The sequence below is a fragment of the Rhinichthys klamathensis genome, unplaced genomic scaffold, assembly GCF_029890125.1.
Source record: "Rhinichthys klamathensis goyatoka isolate OS25496 unplaced genomic scaffold, OSU_Roscu_1.1 h1tg000538l_1, whole genome shotgun sequence".
Taxonomy (NCBI): Eukaryota; Metazoa; Chordata; class Actinopteri; order Cypriniformes; family Leuciscidae; genus Rhinichthys; species Rhinichthys klamathensis.
In genome coordinates, this window is record NW_026607013.1 from 157,022 (window position 1) to 176,352 (window position 19,331).

Genomic DNA, 19,331 nt, shown 5'->3' on the forward strand with positions numbered 1-19,331 from the left:
ATTTGAACCGTTTGGGGATGGAGGGTCCATTCCCCTGGGGACACCTTGCCCCGGGACTGCATATCTGCTCCCTGGTTCATTTTTGCCCAGCACATGCGTCGCTCTCAGCAATCGCAGGTTGCTTTTCACCCATAGGAGGAGACTTCTGGCCAGTTCGTACAGACGTCTAGACCTGAGCCTGCCCTGGCGGTTTATATAGGACACCACTGTCGTGTTGTCCGTCCAGACCAGGACGTGGTGATCTGCCAGGTGTGGTAGGAAGGTTTTGAGGGCCAGCAAAACCGCCAGCATTTCTAGGCGGTTGATATGCAACCGTCCCTCTGAGCTCGTCCAAGAGCCGGAGGCCGGTTTGCCCTCGCACAGAGTACCCCAACCTGTCTTGGAGGAATCTGTCGTGACCACAATCTTTCTTAAGACTATCCCTAAGCTTACCCCTTACTCGAAGAAGCTGAGTTGTATCCAAGGGGCCAGGGCTCTGGTGCAGCCGTGGTCCACCCTGATATGAAGATGGCCTGAGCGCCATGCCTGGGGAGGAACCTGTGGTTTCAACCAGTACTGCAGGGGTCGCATTTGAAGCATACCCAGCCATGAGGCCTAGCATCCTCTGAAAGGTTCTGAGGGGGCACTTGGTTCCCACTCTGAACAAGCTCGCGAGTTGCTGAATAGCCAGAATGCGCTCGCCTGACAGCCACGCCCTCATTTGAGCCGAGTCTATAACTGCACACAGGAAGGAGATCCTCTGACTGGGAAGCAGAGAGCCCTTGGCTGTGTTTATTCTGAGTCCCAGGCATTCCAAATGGCTAAGGAGCTCTCTGTGAGAGTTCAGTTCCGTCTCCGAGTGGGCCAGAATGAGCCAGTCGTCGAGGTAGTTCAAGATGCACATTCCCTGCTGTATCAAGGGGGAAAGTGCTGCATCCATGCACTTCGTGAAATTGCGTGGGTCCAGGGACAGCCCGAACGGCAGAACTGTAGGGTTGGTAAGCCACCCCTTCGAACACGAATCTCAAAAACGGTCTGTGACGGGGGGTTATTTGGATATGAAAGTAAGCACCTTTCAGATCCACTGAGAAGAACCAATCCCCCGGGCGAACTAGTGTGAGGATTTGTTTCAGAGTTAACATCTTAAAAGGCAGTTTCATAAGGGCTTTGTTCAGATGTCTAAGATCTAGGATTGGCCTGAGGCCACCCTCCTTTTTGGGAACAAGGAAGTAGCATCTGTAGAAGCCTGACTCGCTGTGGGCTGGAGGCACTGCCTCTTTCGCCCCTTTTTCCAGTAAACTCATTACTTCGGTGCGGAGGACGTGAGACACGTTGCTCTTCACTGAAGTGTCAACTATGCCCGCGAAGCGGGGTGGATTGCGAGCGAATTGGAGCAAGTAGCCTTGTTCTACCGTGTTCATAACCCATCGTGACACACCAGGGATGGCTTTCCATGCCTTGGCCCGGCTGGTTATGAAGAGGAAAAGTGCTCTTTTGCAGAGTATTTTCGTTGAGTAATTGATGACAGAATTTACATTTTTGGGTGAACTAACCCTTTAAGAGTGTTTTTTGACCTACTTACGTAGGACTTCAGTACATCTTTATATGCAATTTCATAAGTATTTTTATTGTCTTTGAAATATAGTGTCGCACTTTATTTTACAGTCCTGTTTCCCATGTACATACTATGTATTTATTATTGTAATTGCAATAACTGGGTAATAACTAGGTACTAAGGCTCAATCCCAATTCACCCCTTGACAGAGTTACAAGGGCCAAGGGGTTGAAATATTCCCCTACGAAATGGAACAACCCTTCATGGACCCGGTACGTCATTAGTCATCGGCGATGGCTCTGCCGTTACGGAGTTTTTACAGGATTTCTCCATGATAACGACTGACAATCAGCGCAGCTGCTCTTAACTTTGAGGAAACATTATGCTTATAACGTTCCTTCCTCGAAATGTATGTCTTTTCTGTTTCGGAAAGGTAATTTATTATACAATTTCTTAATTTAAATGACTATATCATTATTATAGGAGTAAATAAAGTGCACGGTGGTGTCATCTGGCGCTAAATTTAAATGTTTAACCGTTTGTGAAGCCATCTCGCCGGTGATTCGCGATGTATTCTGCGAACTTTCTCGTAGCCCTCCGTTTGGAGTGTGCCTCTGAAAAATCTCCGCTTCGAGGGCTATGTAGCCCTACCCCTTAGACCTACCCCTCGATCTAAACAAGAAACGGTACACCCTACCCCTTGACGTGAACGCGCAAAACGGAGGGGTAGGGCCAAGGGGTAGGGGCAAGGGGTGAATTGGGATTGAGCCTAAGCCTAGGTACTAAGCCTTGGTAAATTACTTTTTGCAGGTGTACCTTGTAGGGTATCTGGACCGTGTCAGCGTGACTCATGCAGTCCAACATGTGAAAAAGCTTTTAAACTTTGCACTCATGGAGGTAAATTAGACGTAGGCTCCAGCCAGTCTACCATAGATGATTTTGGTGACAAGTTTTATGACACCTCGAGTCTTAACAGACACACGACGCTGGATCTTCCCCTGGCTTCAAAAGAATTCCAAGCCCCCTCCCCTTTGCATGCCCCATGCACGCAGATTCACTCCTGAAGACGCAATCATACACACACACACACACACATGGATTTTTCATTAACTCCCCTCATTTAAAGACTTTACTGAGATATCTTTTGATATGCTTGTATGTGTGTCTGTTGCTCAGGTCCTATGGTCCTGTGATAGTATTGTAGTTCTATAATAACTACAAATGCTTGGAAATTATGCCTTTTCATGTAACTGTGCAGTATTATCCTCCTTACATGTCTTTCTTCATACCTTCAGAATCCTCTTGATCTGATCAAACCATATATATATGTGAGCAAACCGTAAAATGTATTTTATTATGTTTTACCATCTTTGGAGTGTTTCTGAATGAATTCTGCCACGGTCATAAAACATTTAAATGACCGTCCTGACAAGACAAAGGAACCCCTTTTCGCGTGCACTTTCCTCACAGGTGATTGGTTCGTTCACGCAAAAGAAGGCGTGAACAGAAGTGCTTTAAAGAGACGCACCAAGCTCAACTCTCTCTTCTCCTTCGTCTCCGCGTGGCTTCGATGTAACTCCTTTGTCTTCGTGATCCCCTCCCAGGGGATCTTGTCTTTTCTTTTGTTTGTTTGTTTAAGTCTTGGTTTCCCTTTTTCGAATTCTCCTTTGTTCATTCCTTCTTGCGAGGCAAATGAACTTAGCTGAAACCAGCCGGCAACTGCACCTCAAAAAAGGACATTCGAACTCACGCGCTCGCTCGCTCGCCCCTGAAGAACCGCAACATGACATCATGACTTTGCGTAAACATACACGCCACTTTCAAGTCAAGTGGCGTGTTATCTATACGCATTTTGAGCTATCCGCGTGTATGTCCACGCTGAAAAGAACCGTCATCTTTTGCGTGTATGTCTACGCCGTTAAATGTCCAAGTGATCCCGCGTGTATGTACACGCCGTTAAATGTCCGAGCAAAACGAAGCAAAATCTAGATCTACATCTGGGGAGCGATATTTATTTTCCTAGGATGGTAGGGGAAGACTCATAAATGGTATTAACCCCAGTGACGGGTAGGTTTAGGGACGGGGTTGGGGTAGGTCATATATGTATTATATATACAGTAATGTAACGTTAAGTCAACGGCTTTGATAAACATGCTGAAAAGCGATTATGCGTGTTGATAGCACGCCAAAAATGGAAATACGAATTGGCGTGTCATACATACGCCATTTCATGAGATCAGAACCGAGCGAACATGTGACGCCAACAGGACCGAAACACACATGCCTTCTTCATGTCAGCTACATGAGAGAACCATTTATGCAAGTATATTCGTGTTATCGAGCTTTCAGAGCATTAAGATTGTGTTTTTCCGTGTTGTCTCTCAAAGGTTTAAATGTCCAGGTGAATTTTGCCATTCTGTGATCCTTACGGATCTCTCTCTCTCTCTCTCTCTCTCTCTCTCTCACTCTCTCCCTGTTTCTTTCACTTTCAGATTCTCTCAGTATCTTGTTTGTCCGTTGTTATTTGTTGTATATACATTTTATTCCTGTAACGTTAGTAACCCTATACGTAGTGTACTCCTTTATTAAATACATTATTCATTTGGTTGACTGTCTGTGTCGCTCATATACAAGTCCCTTTAATGTACGATCCAAAGCTACGTGCTTTAAAAATGTATTGATACTTAAAAACAGTCTCCATGTGTTTTTCTATTAAGAAACTTGATCTAAGTGAAAGATTTCAAATTAATTTACAAAATGGAATAATTCAATCTGTTACAGAATTTAAATATCTTGGATTGGTCATAGATCCTCAACTTAAATTTGCTAAACATATAAAGAAAATCTCTAAAACAATACAAAGTAATCTTAACTGTTTTAAACTGATCAGAAATTACATACCAAACCAGGCAGCCCTGGTGTACATGCATGCTATGGTTTTTTCGCATTTTTCATACTGCATGACAGTTTGGGCGCAAGCAGCTCCGTCTGCAATAAAACACATTGGTTCACTTTACAATCAAACAATAAAAATTATGGATAAAAAGCCAATCCGTTACCATCACTGTTACATCCTCGAGAAATATAATATATTAAGCTTTGAAAGCATCAGTGATTTATGTTTTTTTTTAATTAATTTTCAAGTGTATTAATAATTTAGCACCCGAGCCACTTAGTAAATTTATTCAAATACAAAACAGCAAAAGAGTTACCAGAAGCATCACAAATCATAACTGTACAATACCATACTGTAGGACAAGCTTCGCACAGACAGCCTTTTCTGTTAAGAGCTCTAGACTCTGGAATTCGTTACCATCTGACATTAAGGTCATATCTGACTTGAAAAAGTTCACTTTCAGGATTAAGTTGTGGCTAAAGGCAAACCAAAAATGTAACCATTTTTAACCATTGTTATTTTTCTGGTTGTGTGTGTGTTTGAAGAAATGTGAATGTTTTCTATTTGTATGTATCTATTTATAATGTACTTAGAAATGCCCAACCAGGGACAGGAGTTGAAAATTAGCATTAGCTACAAACTCTATATGCTGCGCATCAGTTACAGGCTTTGTATTGTGACTATGTTTGACTGAATGGTCCCTGTTAAATAAATAAATAAATAAAATAAATAAATAAAAAGGTATCGTTATTAAACAGGAAAGTTGATCCTCGTGGCCAGAGGAACAGCTTCCCTTGAAAGTCTATAAAGTAAGATCATTTTGTGAGGTTTGATGGAGATCGACTGATCAGGCTTGCGGGACAAGCAGATGATTCGATCATAAATTAATCCTCTCAAATATTATTCTGACAATCGATCTACGATAGACATAATTGATATATTAATATTTAATTATAATCCGTTTTGATTAAGTATTGATATACAATTGAGCTAATTTTAACCTGTCTGTAAAATGTGTGTAGATATGCAGTTGATTATAATCCTTTGTGGTTAATTGTCTATGTATATCTATGAATGCAGATGCAGGTAACACATATTCTCCCTCTTTGGGCGATTTAACATGTATAATTATCTGGTTCAAACCCGTATGAATAATTATTAATTATTAATTATTGAATACATATTCCCCAAAACCTGACCAGATACTTTACAACCTTGACACTTGGTGCAACTGGTATGGCAACAGCTCCTCTATAGCAGGCAAATGCGCACAAGGCTGTCTATTTTGCCATCTGCTCCTGAGGGACATAGAAAGTTTACTGATGCTCTCACAGTTGCCAAAAGACTTGGGGTGGATGTATACGTTCTTAGTTATGGAAAGACATGGAATGCTTCCCATCTCACTGCATTTCCATGCACACCAACAACTCAACTACATACACTCATACCACTAGACCTAAACGTGATGTTCGGAAGCCTAGTTCGTTGAAAGACTGTTACTTAAATCTGATGTGACCCATTGCAATTGACCCATAAGCAATACTGAAACAGTGAACTGGTGAGGCCATGCCTTAACAAGCCAGCAAGGCAATTCTACGAAAAACAGCAGTCAATCATGTCAATGTCTCTACCGTGTGCATTGTTTTTCTGAGACAATAAAGTTAATGTGGAAATACACAGAAAAGGTTTCTTTGTTTGTTTGTTATGAAAATACTCTACATAATAATTTGACCAGGTGGAGGGATTTTTTTAGTCATTAACACTATTGTAATTTTAATTGAATGCCTTTTTGCATGGCTCTATTATGATTGATAAATCTCTGTTTTGGAAAGCATGGGGCCATTTATTTTCTGTTATTAATTCATCAGCTCCATTAACACTCAATATTTATAATCCTTTCACTTCCAGCACTGTCCAGCTCATGCAGAGCAGTGTGTATCTGAGCTTTATGATTTGCCCTTGCAAACATTAAATAAATCAGAGATATAGCCAATACAGCTGTCTAGAAGTGATTAAAATATTTAATAATAACCATTTCAGGTTGCAGTGGTGGTTAATATCTGGTTTAATGTTCTCAGCATAATTCAGAAGTGCCAGAAGAAAAACAATCATCAGTAGTACTGAGAGCACCAGGTGTCACAGGTGGTGGCAGGCAAACAGACGAAGATGAAGAAGAGAGTTCCAACACAAAGTTTTAATCATAAGAATCCAAATGACAGGCAAACAGGTAAAGCAACACACAGTAAGGTTACGTTTACACGACAACAATATGCTTAAAACGGAGAAGTTTTTCCATTGAGTTTTTCACGCACGGACGACACCGTTGTCAAAACGATCCCCATTTACACGGATCCGCAAAAAGACTAAAAACGCTTTATTCTGCTGCCAGGCCATTAGATGGCGATGAAATACTATAGACTGAACACGTAATACGCATGTGCATGACATCATTGTCTTCAGAGACCCTTTACCCTTGCACTTGCACTTTGGAACCTGTTTTCAAAAGTTTGCGGTTTCAGGCACCCATAACGCCATTGTCGTTTAAATGAACGGCCAAAACGCATAAAAAGTTTCACGTTTTTAGTTAAAACCGGTGTCATGTAAACAGCCCCTAAATAAGAGTGACTGGACAACAAACAGAGGAAAAGGAGGAACTTAAGTACTGACACAATTAAAGGTAATTAACGATACACAGCTGAAACAAACAAACGTGACCATGGTAACAAAGGAGTGGCAGGAAAATCAAACAAAGGAAGACACGTGACTAATGCAAACAAACTGAATGTCCATGAAAACTAAAACAAACTGAACATACTGTAACTGTGACATTATGCCCCCTCCGAAAAAGTGCAACCATAACAGCAGACAAGGAGGGGGAAGGTGGGGGCTCTGGGGGTGGCGAAGGGATGGCAAGAGGATGTGGTGAAGGGATGGTGGCAGGAGGCCGTGACAGAGGAATGGTGGTAAGTGGACGACGATGATCCCCTGGTGGCGAAGATGGAGGTAGTCCGATGGCACAGACACAGAGCTCACCAGTGCCGACAGCCCACGGCGGAGTCGAGGGAGGGAGGTGCCAAGATGTTGTTATGGCTGCTGACATCTGGGGGACGACCGAAGGAGATGAGGCCGATGGAATTAAGCGACATCGCTGGCACTGGAGACCTAGGTGATGCCGGGGCAACAAGCGTCGGAGGCGGTGCCAGAGTACCCGAGGGCTGAGGCGGAGCCAGTGTGACAGAGGACAGAGGCGATGCAGAAGTGATGGAAGTAGAGTGACGACTGACCAAGGGGGAGCCGACGGGATGAGGGAACCCAGTGGACCCGCAATGCCGAGGGTCTCCGGTGGAGCTGAAGGTGGGAGGAGCCAAAGCTGAGCTGACAGGTCTATGGACTGAGATGGAGAGAAGGGAACAGAGGCCGGAGGAGGAGCCGCAGTATCCTCTTGCATTGGCGCTGCTGGTGGTTACACGACCTGCGGCTCAACGTCACAGGGCTGTAAACCTCCAGTAGTGGCGGGGCTGGAGGACTGGCTGAACTTTGCGGTGATGGTGGTAACATGAAACTTGACAGGATCACAGTGAGAATGACACAGTCCCTGCAGGTCAATGAAATGAATAAATAACAGTCTATATAGTCCCTAATGTTGTCTGGAAGCAGCGATGATGAAGGCTTAACAGAAAAATTGCAGTCTATAAAGCTGACTGCAAAGTTGACACGTCAAACTCATAATGACGTGACCGTAACAAAGAAGTGGCGGGATAATCAAACAAAGGTAGACATGTGACTAATGAAAACAAACTGAATGTCCATGAAAACTAAAACAAACTAAACATAGTGTAACTGTGACACCAAGACTGTATTGGGAGAAAAGTTCTTGCAAATAAAGTTAAAGGAACACTCCGACTTTTTGGGACTTTAGCTTATTCACCGTATCCCCCAGAGTTAGATAAGTCCATACATTCCTTTTTAATCTCCGTGCGTGCTGTAACTCTATCTGACGGACCCACCGCTAGCCTAGCTTAGCACAAAGACTGGGGGTGCTTCTCATTTCTTATTTGTGCATCCTCGTTTCCTTTCCTCGTTTCCTTTCCTTGCGTCTCAGGTCCACCCCCTGCAGGATGCGAAGGAAGGCTGCAAGGAAAGAAAACGAGGACAGAGGAATCGAAGGAATGTTTTTTTAATACTTTGGAATACTTGACCACTCGAGCGTCACTTCACTGCGTCATCAGCAGCGCTCAAAGGATCTGCCCTTATGTTGTAGAATTTTGGTTATTTAAGAAATTAGTAATAAATAATAATAAAGTAAGATACCCTGTTGAAATATGTGAGATGTGTGGTTTATATAAACTGCAAAGGTAAAGTATAAATTAAAATGATTGTGACCGACGTGAAGGGGGAGGAGAATTGATACGTGCGTCACGTTTAGTCGATAAAACACTTCCGCAAAGCATGCAACTGTGCATCCTCGCTCATAGCTCCTCTGGAAGCCTCCTCACTCCTCGATCCTCGCCTCCTCGCGGTGCAATTAGAGAATTGAGATGTCCTTCAAGATGGCTGAGCTCGATCGGTTTCCGGGTCATAGGATGGAGGACGGAGGAGCGAGGAGACGAGGAGGGATATTGAGAAGCACCCTGGATGTAAATGGCTCCAGCTAGCATACTAATCCCAATAAGTGACAAAATAACGCAAACATTTTCCTATTTACATGTTGTGATTTGTATAGTCACAGAGTGTACAAATAACAAGGTCATATGAGACACAGCCATCTTTTAACCGTATAAATATTGGGAACTATATTCTCGTATATACGTAAACTATATTCTAGATTAGTATGCTAGCTGGAGCCATTTACATCCAGTCTTTGTGCTAAGCTAGGCTAGCGGTGGATGCGTTAGATAGAGTTACAGCACGCACGGAGATGAAAAAGGTATGTATGGACTTTAGGGCTGTTTTCGACTAAGGATTTTCATAGTCGAATCTGATTCGTTAGATTTTGCCGTAGTCGACTGATAGTCGAACTTTTTTTTTTTTAGATAGCAGCTAGATTTTTTCCATTTCAAACAAAAGAGCTAAAAAAAAACTAAAAGAAAAACATGTCAAAACTAAACATGTGTAACAAATACCTTTTATTCATTTAAAGCCAGATGAACAAAACATATCACACATATATCAAACATCAGAAAAGTTCACATAAAATAGGAACAAATTGGCTTCAAAAACAACAACGTGCCAAAACGTGCTTTGTTTTAAATAAATCACACACAGTAAACAAAACCTTAAAAAAACTTTGCAATGAACTTTGCAATTTAGACGCGCAAACTGTGTGCCGGTGCGGTGAGACGTAGCCTACATGCTCGGGCAGATTCGGCTTGAAGTCGTTCATCCTCGGATGCGGCGTCGCGCGCGCTGTTACAAAAAAAGCCGTGCACACAGCCAAGCGAAATGGGGTCTTGCCGGTCTTGCGCACCCAACGCGTCATTTTTTGCCGTGCGCAGTTGCGCACCTTCGCGCTCGTGCGGACGCGTCGAGTATAAACAAGGCTTTACTCCGTGTCAGCGCGCGCTCTGATCGGTAAAGGGGCACAGACCTCTCCCGAATCATCTACAGCACTCAGCCCCCGAAGCACCACTAACTCCGTCTCCGTTTCCCTCGTAAGATGATATTAGTATTTAAACATTCTCTATGATAAAAAATGTTTGTAAAAAATATTTTAATAGCACGGTTTTGGCGGTTATAGAGTTCTAATGACGGTGTTCAACTATAACCGTCGGTCTCACGGTTATATAATAACCGTCACACCCCTATTGGTTACATAACACTTCCCTACTATTCGACTATGAGGTTCATAGTCGAATCAGACCTCTCCGAATCGAATCGTCGAATCCTCGACTATTAGAAGTCAGCCCTAATGGACTTATCTAACTTTGGGGGATACGGTGAATAAGCTAAAGTCCCAAAAAGTCGGAGTGTTCCTTTAATCATTCATAATGATGTGCTGTCTGTGATAGACTATCTAGGCTACTTAAAGTTGCAACGAAACGAAAGTAGCAACAGATATTTTCTTCCATATTGTGATGTACATCCGAATGTAACAGATCAAAAAAGAAAAATATTAAGTAGAACGGAGTTCTATTCTGTTTTGTCATCGGTGTTTGATTAGATTTTTTTGGTGGTCATTACACTCAAAAATGAATGTGAGCATAAATCACCAGAGAAAAGTCAGATTTTTTTTTTACCATAAAAAAAAAAAAAAGTTACGGCATTTGATTAAATAATTTGCTTAATCATTCACAATAAGATCTCTCCACCTTATCTTAAAGACCCCCTGTGGTGAAAATCAAGTTTTTAATGTTGTCTATGTAGTGTTTTTAATATAATTTAAGATAAACCATGTGCAAATTCATAAGTCAACACCATTACTAAGTATTGTATCCTTAAAACTGCAGTGAAAAAAAGAGTCTAAAGAAATTGCCAGTGTTTCAAAGTAACTACCTTGTAACCAATCACGTCAACGTGTGGGCGGGCTTTAGCATATTATTAACTATGCTGCAAAGCAGGGGAGTCTCAAGAGAAGCCTCAAGAGAAGCCAGGTTAGGATATGAAAATCGGGTACATTTAGCAATATAGTGGGTAATTTATGTATATTACGATGTTACGATGAACTATATGCCTTTCTCCACTGACGTTCTAAGTTGTTAAAAGCGTTTCTAAGGATGCTGATTTTTAGAAGGGAGCTGTCTGACTCTGAGCTGGCGAAAGGTAACATGGTTTGTGTAACATTAGAAACACATTATTATCTGTTTGATAACATAGTCAAGCAAAAGGCTAATCATATTAATTACCGTTATGTGTCCGACGTTGTAGAGAGCGATACATTAAACGCATCACCATTCTGATACATACAGACTTGTATACTAATCTGTATAATTCACTCTTCGACTTCTTCTGAATCAGTTTCTGGTTCAAACAAATATGGCTGAATTAAACCAGTATTTCCACTTGCCATTGTGCAACGTTTACTATAGTAAAGTTGAGAGAGTGGATCTCTGCAAGTGGTGCTCACTGCAGAGACAAACGACGTCCAACGATCTGAGCGAGTGAGTGGAGGCGGGGCTAATTTGCATGGACCCATACTAAATGAAGCAAGGGTGTAGTTACATTCAAGCTATTTTAAGGCATGAATACATTTTTCTCACAGGATATATATATTTTTTTTACATATGTCATTTTGGTGATCAAAGATGAGTTTTAAAGGTATAGTTCACCCAAAAATGAAAATTACCCCATGATTTACTCACCCTCAAGCCATCCAAGGTGTATATGACATTCTTCTTTCAGACGAATACAAACGGCTCTTCTAAGCTTTATAATGGCAGTGAATGGGAGGTCAAAATTTGAAGCCCAAAAAAGTGCATCCATCCAATCGTCAGGGGTTACTCTTGTGACGCAAGTCGACTTGCGCAGTATGCGTATTGTCATCTGCCGGAAGCTAGTTATTATAGCTAATAAAGTTTTAAATATGGATATTTTTCTTACACAAACGCATCACTTTTCTTAAGATACCCTATGGCTGCGTTTACACAGGAACAGAAAATCCGATCTCCGAATTTACTCACATCTGACACAGATCGGAATTTGTTGCACACGTGTAAATACAAAAATCCACACGAGATCCGATTTTTTCGCATCCGACCTGAGCCACTTCCAAATGTGGTTTTAAATCAGATACATATCCGATATCTGGACATCAGACCTACGTCTAAACACACATATCCGATTCCTCTTTGAATTCCAAGCCACCACAAGGCGAGGACGACAAGTTTATTCACAAAGATAGCTTTTGTGCCCCTATTATGCTATTTTAAAGTTTCCTAATGTTGTTTTGGAGTCTCCAACAACAGGTTTACATGCATCAAAGGTCAAAAAACTGTTTCATTTCCTCATAATATACATTTGCACATCACCAAATTTTCAATGATTCTCAAACGACTCGTCAGATGAATCCCTCCTTTCCGTGAGCAACTCTGCTCTGATTGGCCAGACAGCTCAGTCTGTTGTGATTGGCTTACCCGTCGAAAACAAAAACGCCCATTGCCATAACGTCAGCTCTGCTTGTCCTGAGGCTTCCAACACCGTAAACTAAAGACAGTAACGAACAATGACGTCGATTTTACCATACCAATGCGAGTGCAAGTCCGATGATGAAACATTGGAAGAACTATTCATTCAACCCAAACCTCCATCGCAAGGACAACTTCCATCATGGCCTCCTAATCATCCCTATATACCAATTGGCTTCATCACTCTGTCTCCTCTCCACCAGTAAGCTGGTGTGTGGTGAGCGTTCTGGCGCACTATGGCTGCCGTCGCATCATCCAGGTGGATGCTGCACATTGGTGGTGGTTGAGGAGATTCCCCCTTCCATGTGAAGCGCTTTGAGTGCCTAGAAAAGCGCTATATAAATGTAATGAATAATAATAATAAAACTTGAGCAGGACGTTTCTCAGTGATACGCTACTTAGTTTGAGGTACATTATGAGATGTTGCAACTGTAATTCCTCACTATCAGCATTAACAAGTGCATGTCCATCAACAAACCGATTATTTTACTTGTACTAATTTATTTACCGAGTATTTTTCTAATATATTGCGGACACGGTGAACACTTGGAAACTGTATCAATAACAGTGCATGTGCAATGTATACATTAGCCGAGCTCGTTGGTAAACCAAATATTTCCTCAAAGTAACGTATTATCTGCATTAAAAGACAGTTATAGGTAATAGTGGCCCACAACTGATTAGCAGAGGTATTTCAGTAAGACAGTGATAACCTGAGTTGACCAGTTAGCAGGAGACCTACACAATATAAAACTCAAAACTACGTTTTTTTTAACACAATCTTTCAAGAGCAAGCGGTTTGCGAATCCTGCATTGAACTCCGAGATTTGAGAAGCAGTTGTCAGTAAAATAAAGGGAACACAGCAAAAGTTTAGGATTATACTGCTGTGATATCATGGTAAAGATGAATTTTAACCACTGATACTTCACATGCTCATCCTTGGGCAGTGAAAAATAACTGGCTTTACCTTCACATTGTAGAGCACAGCGCCGTCTTCTCAACATGATGCTATCCAGTATCCACAGGAATCAGCTGAAGTGTTTGAGGGTTCAAGTTTTCCCCGGTGTCTGCGCATGCTATAAGTGGGTGGGCAATATGCTAATGTTTCGTTTTGACATCATCACGAAACGGCTTATGACTCGTTTGAAAAACAATTAATTTCATTGACTCAGAGTCGACTCTTACTTTTGAAAGACAATAACTTTATATACGGTGCACTTTCAGATTTAAAACTTTGCAGGATGTTTTTATTCACTTAGAGCTATGTTTCACACTACATGAAAGGTCATTTTCAAAAGTGAATGTAAACAGGCGGGGCAAAAAATCGGATATGGTCAAAAGATCGGATCTGTTCATTAAAGGGGTCATATAATGGTACATGCACTTTTACAAGTTGATTGTACTGAAATGTGTGTTGGCAGTGTCTGTACACAACCATCATATAATGATAAAAATCCATCCAGTGGTTTTGTTTTAATCTCCTTATATGTTTTCCCCTGCCTCAAATCGAGCCGTTCGAGCCTGTGACGTCACAAGCTCGCACGCCCCTCCCACGATTGTTGATTGACAGCAGCGTTTCAACTAGGGCTGTTTTCGACTAAGGATTTTCATAGTCTAATCTGATTCGTTAGATTTTGCCGTAGTCGACTGATAGTCGAACCTTTTTTTTTTTTTTTTTTTTTTTTTTCTTTTTAGATAGCAGCTAGACGTTCGGTTGAATAACTGTTCGTCTGTTATAGGACAACTCGCTCTACGTTTATTTAAAATGAACAGCAAGACAACTAGAAGTGAATGTGCTTTCCATTAAATGAATCCTTAACAACAACAAAAAAAACGTTGCAATGAACATGCTTTGTTTTAAATAAATCACACACAGTAAACAAAACCTTAACAAAAAAACTTTGCAATGAACTTTGCAATTTAGACGCGCAAACTGCGAGCCGGTGCGGCGAGACGTAGCCTACATGCTCGGGCAGATTCGGCTTGAAGTTGTTCATCCTCGGATGCGGCGTCGCGCGCGGTTACAAAAAAAGCTGTGCACAGTACACAGCTAAGCGAAATGGGGTCTTGCCGGTCTTGCGCACCCAACGCGTCATTCTTTGCCGTGCGCACCTTAGCGCTCGTGCGGACGCGTCGAGTATAAACAAGGCTTTACTCCGTGTCAGCGCGCGCTCTGATCGGTAAAGGTGCACAGACCCAGTGTTTCCTCTAGGATTTTTTCCAGCCGTGGTGGCAGGCCCATTTCGCTAGGGGAGGGGGCGTGGCCCATGAGTGATATTCCCACTGGCCACGCCCCCTTATCCCAGGTGTTTAAACTTCCCCTAAGCATTATAACATGAAAGGCGCCAATAAGAGCGGCAAAGCGATTATGCGCATCCCGTGCGCAGAATGATGCACTTGAAGCAACGCGAAGTCACAGCGTGCAGCGCTTCGCATTGAAAAGTTCAAAGCGAAGAGATTATATCTATCTATGCTTAATGTATTATATCTATGCAACAGTTTATTGAGCCTTTTCTTTTAACAGTTTTAAATTTCAGTTAACTTACAGTGCGCATGAAGAACAATTCATAGTGCTCTCTACTCTAGTGCTGTAGTAACAGACACCCGGGAGAAAGGAATATGATTTAGAAAGCGCTATAAACTCTAGCAAGATAAGGTAATTTTATGCAAACTATAGATCTTTATTTACAAATAAAGTATAATAATGGGAACATTGATCTTGAAGAGAGTGTCGTCGTGTTACTGTCGTACCCGAACGTGACGTGCTGTTTGAATGCTGAATGGAGAATGACTGAGGAGAGATGAGTTTCCATTAACTTTAACTTAACGACTTAAATATACATTTTTACCTCACATTATGCTATTGAATGACTTTAGAAGTCTTGGAATATAGTGCGAAAACTTTATGGTGCTTTACAATGTTTTGTATGCCTTTAGTGGGGCTTAACAATAACACATACAATATCGGACCGAGAAGCTGCAGCCGTGGCGGGATGATTTTAGGTGTGGCGGCCCGCCACGGCAGAATGAATGTAGCGGAAACACTGCAGACCTCTCCCGAATCATCTCCAGCACTCAGCCTCCGACACACCACTAACTCCGCCTCCGCTTCCCTCGTAAGATGATATTAGTATTTAAACATTCTCTATGATAAAAAATGTTTGTAAAAAATATTTGAATAGCACGGTTTTGGCGGTTATAGAGTTCTTATGATGGTGTTCAACTATAACAGTCGGTCTCACGGTTATATAATAACCGTCACACCTACTATTCGACTATGAGGTTCATAGTCGAATCAGACCTCTCCGAATCGAATCGTCGAATCCTCGACTATTAGAAGTCAGCCCTAGTTTCAACACAGACCCGCCCTCGCTCATGAGGGAGCTGTCAATCATAGTCTGCGCGGCGCGGACCGGCGCAGTCATTGTTGATATGCTGGAGCACTGTCTATGAGCAGAATGGCGTCTAAGCGATTGTGGTGTTCTGTTCTTGGGTGTAATAACGAACACAGCAGTCATTTTAATGTTCCTAAATCCGAACCGCTGAAGACGCAGTGGCTGTGTTTGTTTTCGAAGGGAATATTCCCCACGAGCAACGTCAATGCTTTCATGTTTGCGCGAATCATTTCACACACCAGACTGCTTTATAGACGAGGATCAGTATAAAGCTGGATTTGCTAAGAAGCTGCTCATGAAAAAAGGATCGGTACCTGATATTCGTGTTCCTGCTGAATCTCCAGAAGAACGGAAGTGAGTGTAACGTTTTATTAAACTTTATATTAATATATTAATCTTTGCAAATCACTAGCTGCACGCTTCACAATGAATGCGTCTAAGGTTTACACTCAGGGTACATTACGGCATGTTTTCTATGTATGACGTTCTCAATATAATTCATAATCCCACGTTTATACTGAACAACGCGTTATGGTTATTGTGTTATTGAGTTACAAATGGTGTACGCACAGAACAGAGGGGCGGGGTGAGCAAAGCTCATTATCATTTAAAGTCATATGCACTGAAACGGCGTGCTGAAAACAGAGCTGTTTTTGACCAGGTAAAATAAGTGTTTTCTTACAATACTAATGAGAATTTTTAATTAAAGTATATTACAAACTTTTAATTTAGACCCTAAAGAATCATATTAGCTTGTACAAAAATGGCATTATATGACCCCTTTAAGACTTGCAGTGTAAATGCAGCCTTAAAGGACAAGTTCGGTATTTTACACTTAAAGGGATAGTTCACTTTGAAATTAATTTTTGGTATGTTTTAGCTTACCTCAAGGGCATCCAAGATGTAGGTGTCTTTGTTTCCGCAGTAGTTTCAATTTTGATATTTTTAGGTCAAACCGTTCTTGTCTGTCAGTCATATAATGCAGGTCTATGGTCACTTCCTCAAAGAGCATGCACAGAGAAGGCCAAATTAAACATGATTTAATGACTCATAAATGTAAGTACACATTGATGGCCTAAGACACGAAACGAGTGGTTTGTGTGAGAAAACGAACAGTATTTATATCGTTTTTATTTTAGCTGTTTTTGAACAGCTAAAATAACAGAAAATGGCTGACACCAGAAGCCTTGCACATTCATATAAAAAAAAAAATGTCTGCATCCACTTTTACATTAAAAAAATGTGGATAACATGCGTTTACAAAATAGATTTTCATGCAGACTTTAAACTTTTTTGAACACATATGACATTCAACTGTAAGCAATTAATAAAGTAAGGGCAACAATTAATTAAATAATTAGGTAACAATTAATAGTAATTAAATCAAAGTTGAGAAATTGGGATGTCAGAGATGTTAAAGATCGAGATCGAGATGTTAGAGATCTTAAAATCCTTTTGCAATATTATTAGAAAAGTATTAATGGTTTTGAAAAACATACCATTCTTGAAGAAGGTTTTGATTTAATGAGTCTAAAAAGTTCTTGTTACTATTAAAGAAAAAAAAAAACTGGAATATTCTGCAATGTCATAGATAAAATTATCTGATATTTTCAAGAATGTGGGTCTTCAGAGGTCCACTCTGTGATATAATATCCTGTTCCTATAGTTTTCTTGTTACCTGACAACAAAAATGAAGTAACTGCACCCCTTAAATTTATTGTCAATTTAAGTGTCATCTTACCTGTCTGGGAGTCCTTTCTGATTTACTCCTGCACCACTCCCAGTCAGTCAACTCTATTTTACGACACTCCTCGTGGGACAGCCTCCTCTCTGGAATGTCAAATACTGACAAGTTGTCGAGGTGAAGATCCTCACCATCGCAGGTTGAAACCTGAGGTGAGACATTGCATGGCCTGTCCCTTTCTGTGGAGCTCTGAGGCTGGCTATCCACTCTCTCCTCGAGCAGCAGCTCGCTGTGGAGGGAGCTGTCCTCTGCTGCCGCGGTGCTGAAATTACCAATATGACCGCTGTCCACCACTGCGGCTCTGCTTTCAGAGAAATCGCAGCTGTATAAACTGTTAAAAGAGGGTTTCTCGATGGATGGTGACTTGCCGTGGGAGATCTTGTAAATACCATAGCCTTGCTGGAAGGAGAGGTTGAATTCAAATCTCCTTTTCTTCGCTGTAATAAACAGATCGATGATAAAGGCAATGTGGAAAGGTAATTTTGTTTTGTTTCTCACAGGCACATAAATGAGATTATATATATATATGTATATATACACACACACACACACATATACATATTCATAATTTGAACAACCTAAGGTATTTTAATATGGATTGTTTAAAATAAACCACCTGGTTCTTTTTATGAACCAATAAATATAATCAACAAAAATATGTCAGGTTGATGGAGTATTTTATCAGTTTACCAACCGGTGGAAAGCTCAGAACTTAAGCCTTGGCGACAGTTGATGAAGCAGCCACAAGGCAGATGGATCCAGCGTTCCGAAAACACGAACACAGGGGTGACCGCCGTGGAGAGCAAGGTCAGGAAAAAACAGAAAGTCTCCAAGGACGAGCTGTGCATGTGAACAGCGTGACTCACCAGGATCTGGGTCTGCAAGGGTAATGTATGCCAGTGGAAAAAATAAAGGTGAATAACCAATCATTCCAGCATTTTTGAACAAACCAAATAATAATGAAGAGAGAAAAATAAGTGAAAATAAACATTTACAGTGACAGGTTAAATATAAAAATATATCCATGAATCCAGTTCAACAACACGTTTTAAGCTGGTGAAAGGTTTTTCTTACGCATTGTGAATATGAAAAGATATCTGAGGCACTTTATGGGGTTTCTCAGATTCCCAAAATAGCAGAACTTTTATGAGAATCTAAAGGCACTCTTTAAAAGGCCAGCTTTCTGAGGAACTTACATGATGAAACCCATAAATTCCTGCTAGAACTCTAAACCCGGTTATCAATGGTTCTTCTAGTAGCTACATTGTAAGGGGCCTGGAAAGGCTCTGAGGGACTTAAAATATTTATTGAAGTTGCTTGAGTATACAATGCTAGGTTGAGGTTCTCCAGAGTTGTTCCATCAGTATAGCAGTCTGAAGTAGAAATCCAAAGATAGGGTGATTGTTTTTTGTCTAATACCTGATACGAAGAATCAATGTTTAAATTTTGTTTTATTTCAAGCTTTTCGTAACAATAATTAACAATCATTAGACTAAAAACCATAACATGCATTATGATACTGACAAAAAATAATATTATTTATTATTCCATTATATTTATTTAAAGCTGTTGTGCTATGTAAAAGTCTGAGTAGTTTCTCTAGAAATTAAATAAGTAAATAAGTACATGAAATAAAAAATA

At 41.0% G+C, this 19,331-nt stretch overlaps 1 protein-coding gene and 1 long non-coding RNA gene across 2 annotated transcripts in view; both read right to left on the minus strand.

The window, feature by feature from the left end:
• The window catches only part of LOC130073387 (probable G-protein coupled receptor 149), a 41,303-nt gene that overhangs the window by 20,658 nt on the left and 1,314 nt on the right, over nt 1-19,331 (minus strand). The window contains exons 2-3 of the mRNA XM_056238752.1: nt 18,385-18,568; nt 17,688-18,127 (exon numbers count right to left, since the gene is read on the minus strand). Coding sequence (XP_056094727.1) covers nt 17,688-18,127; nt 18,385-18,568 — 624 coding nt within the window. The remainder of the gene's footprint in view (nt 1-17,687; nt 18,128-18,384; nt 18,569-19,331) is intronic.
• LOC130073389 (uncharacterized) lies at nt 9,542-14,489 on the minus strand. Its single transcript, XR_008804340.1, has 2 exons — nt 14,438-14,489; nt 9,542-9,705 (listed from the first exon to the last, which is right to left on the minus strand). It is a non-coding gene; the product is annotated as an uncharacterized LOC130073389 (long non-coding RNA).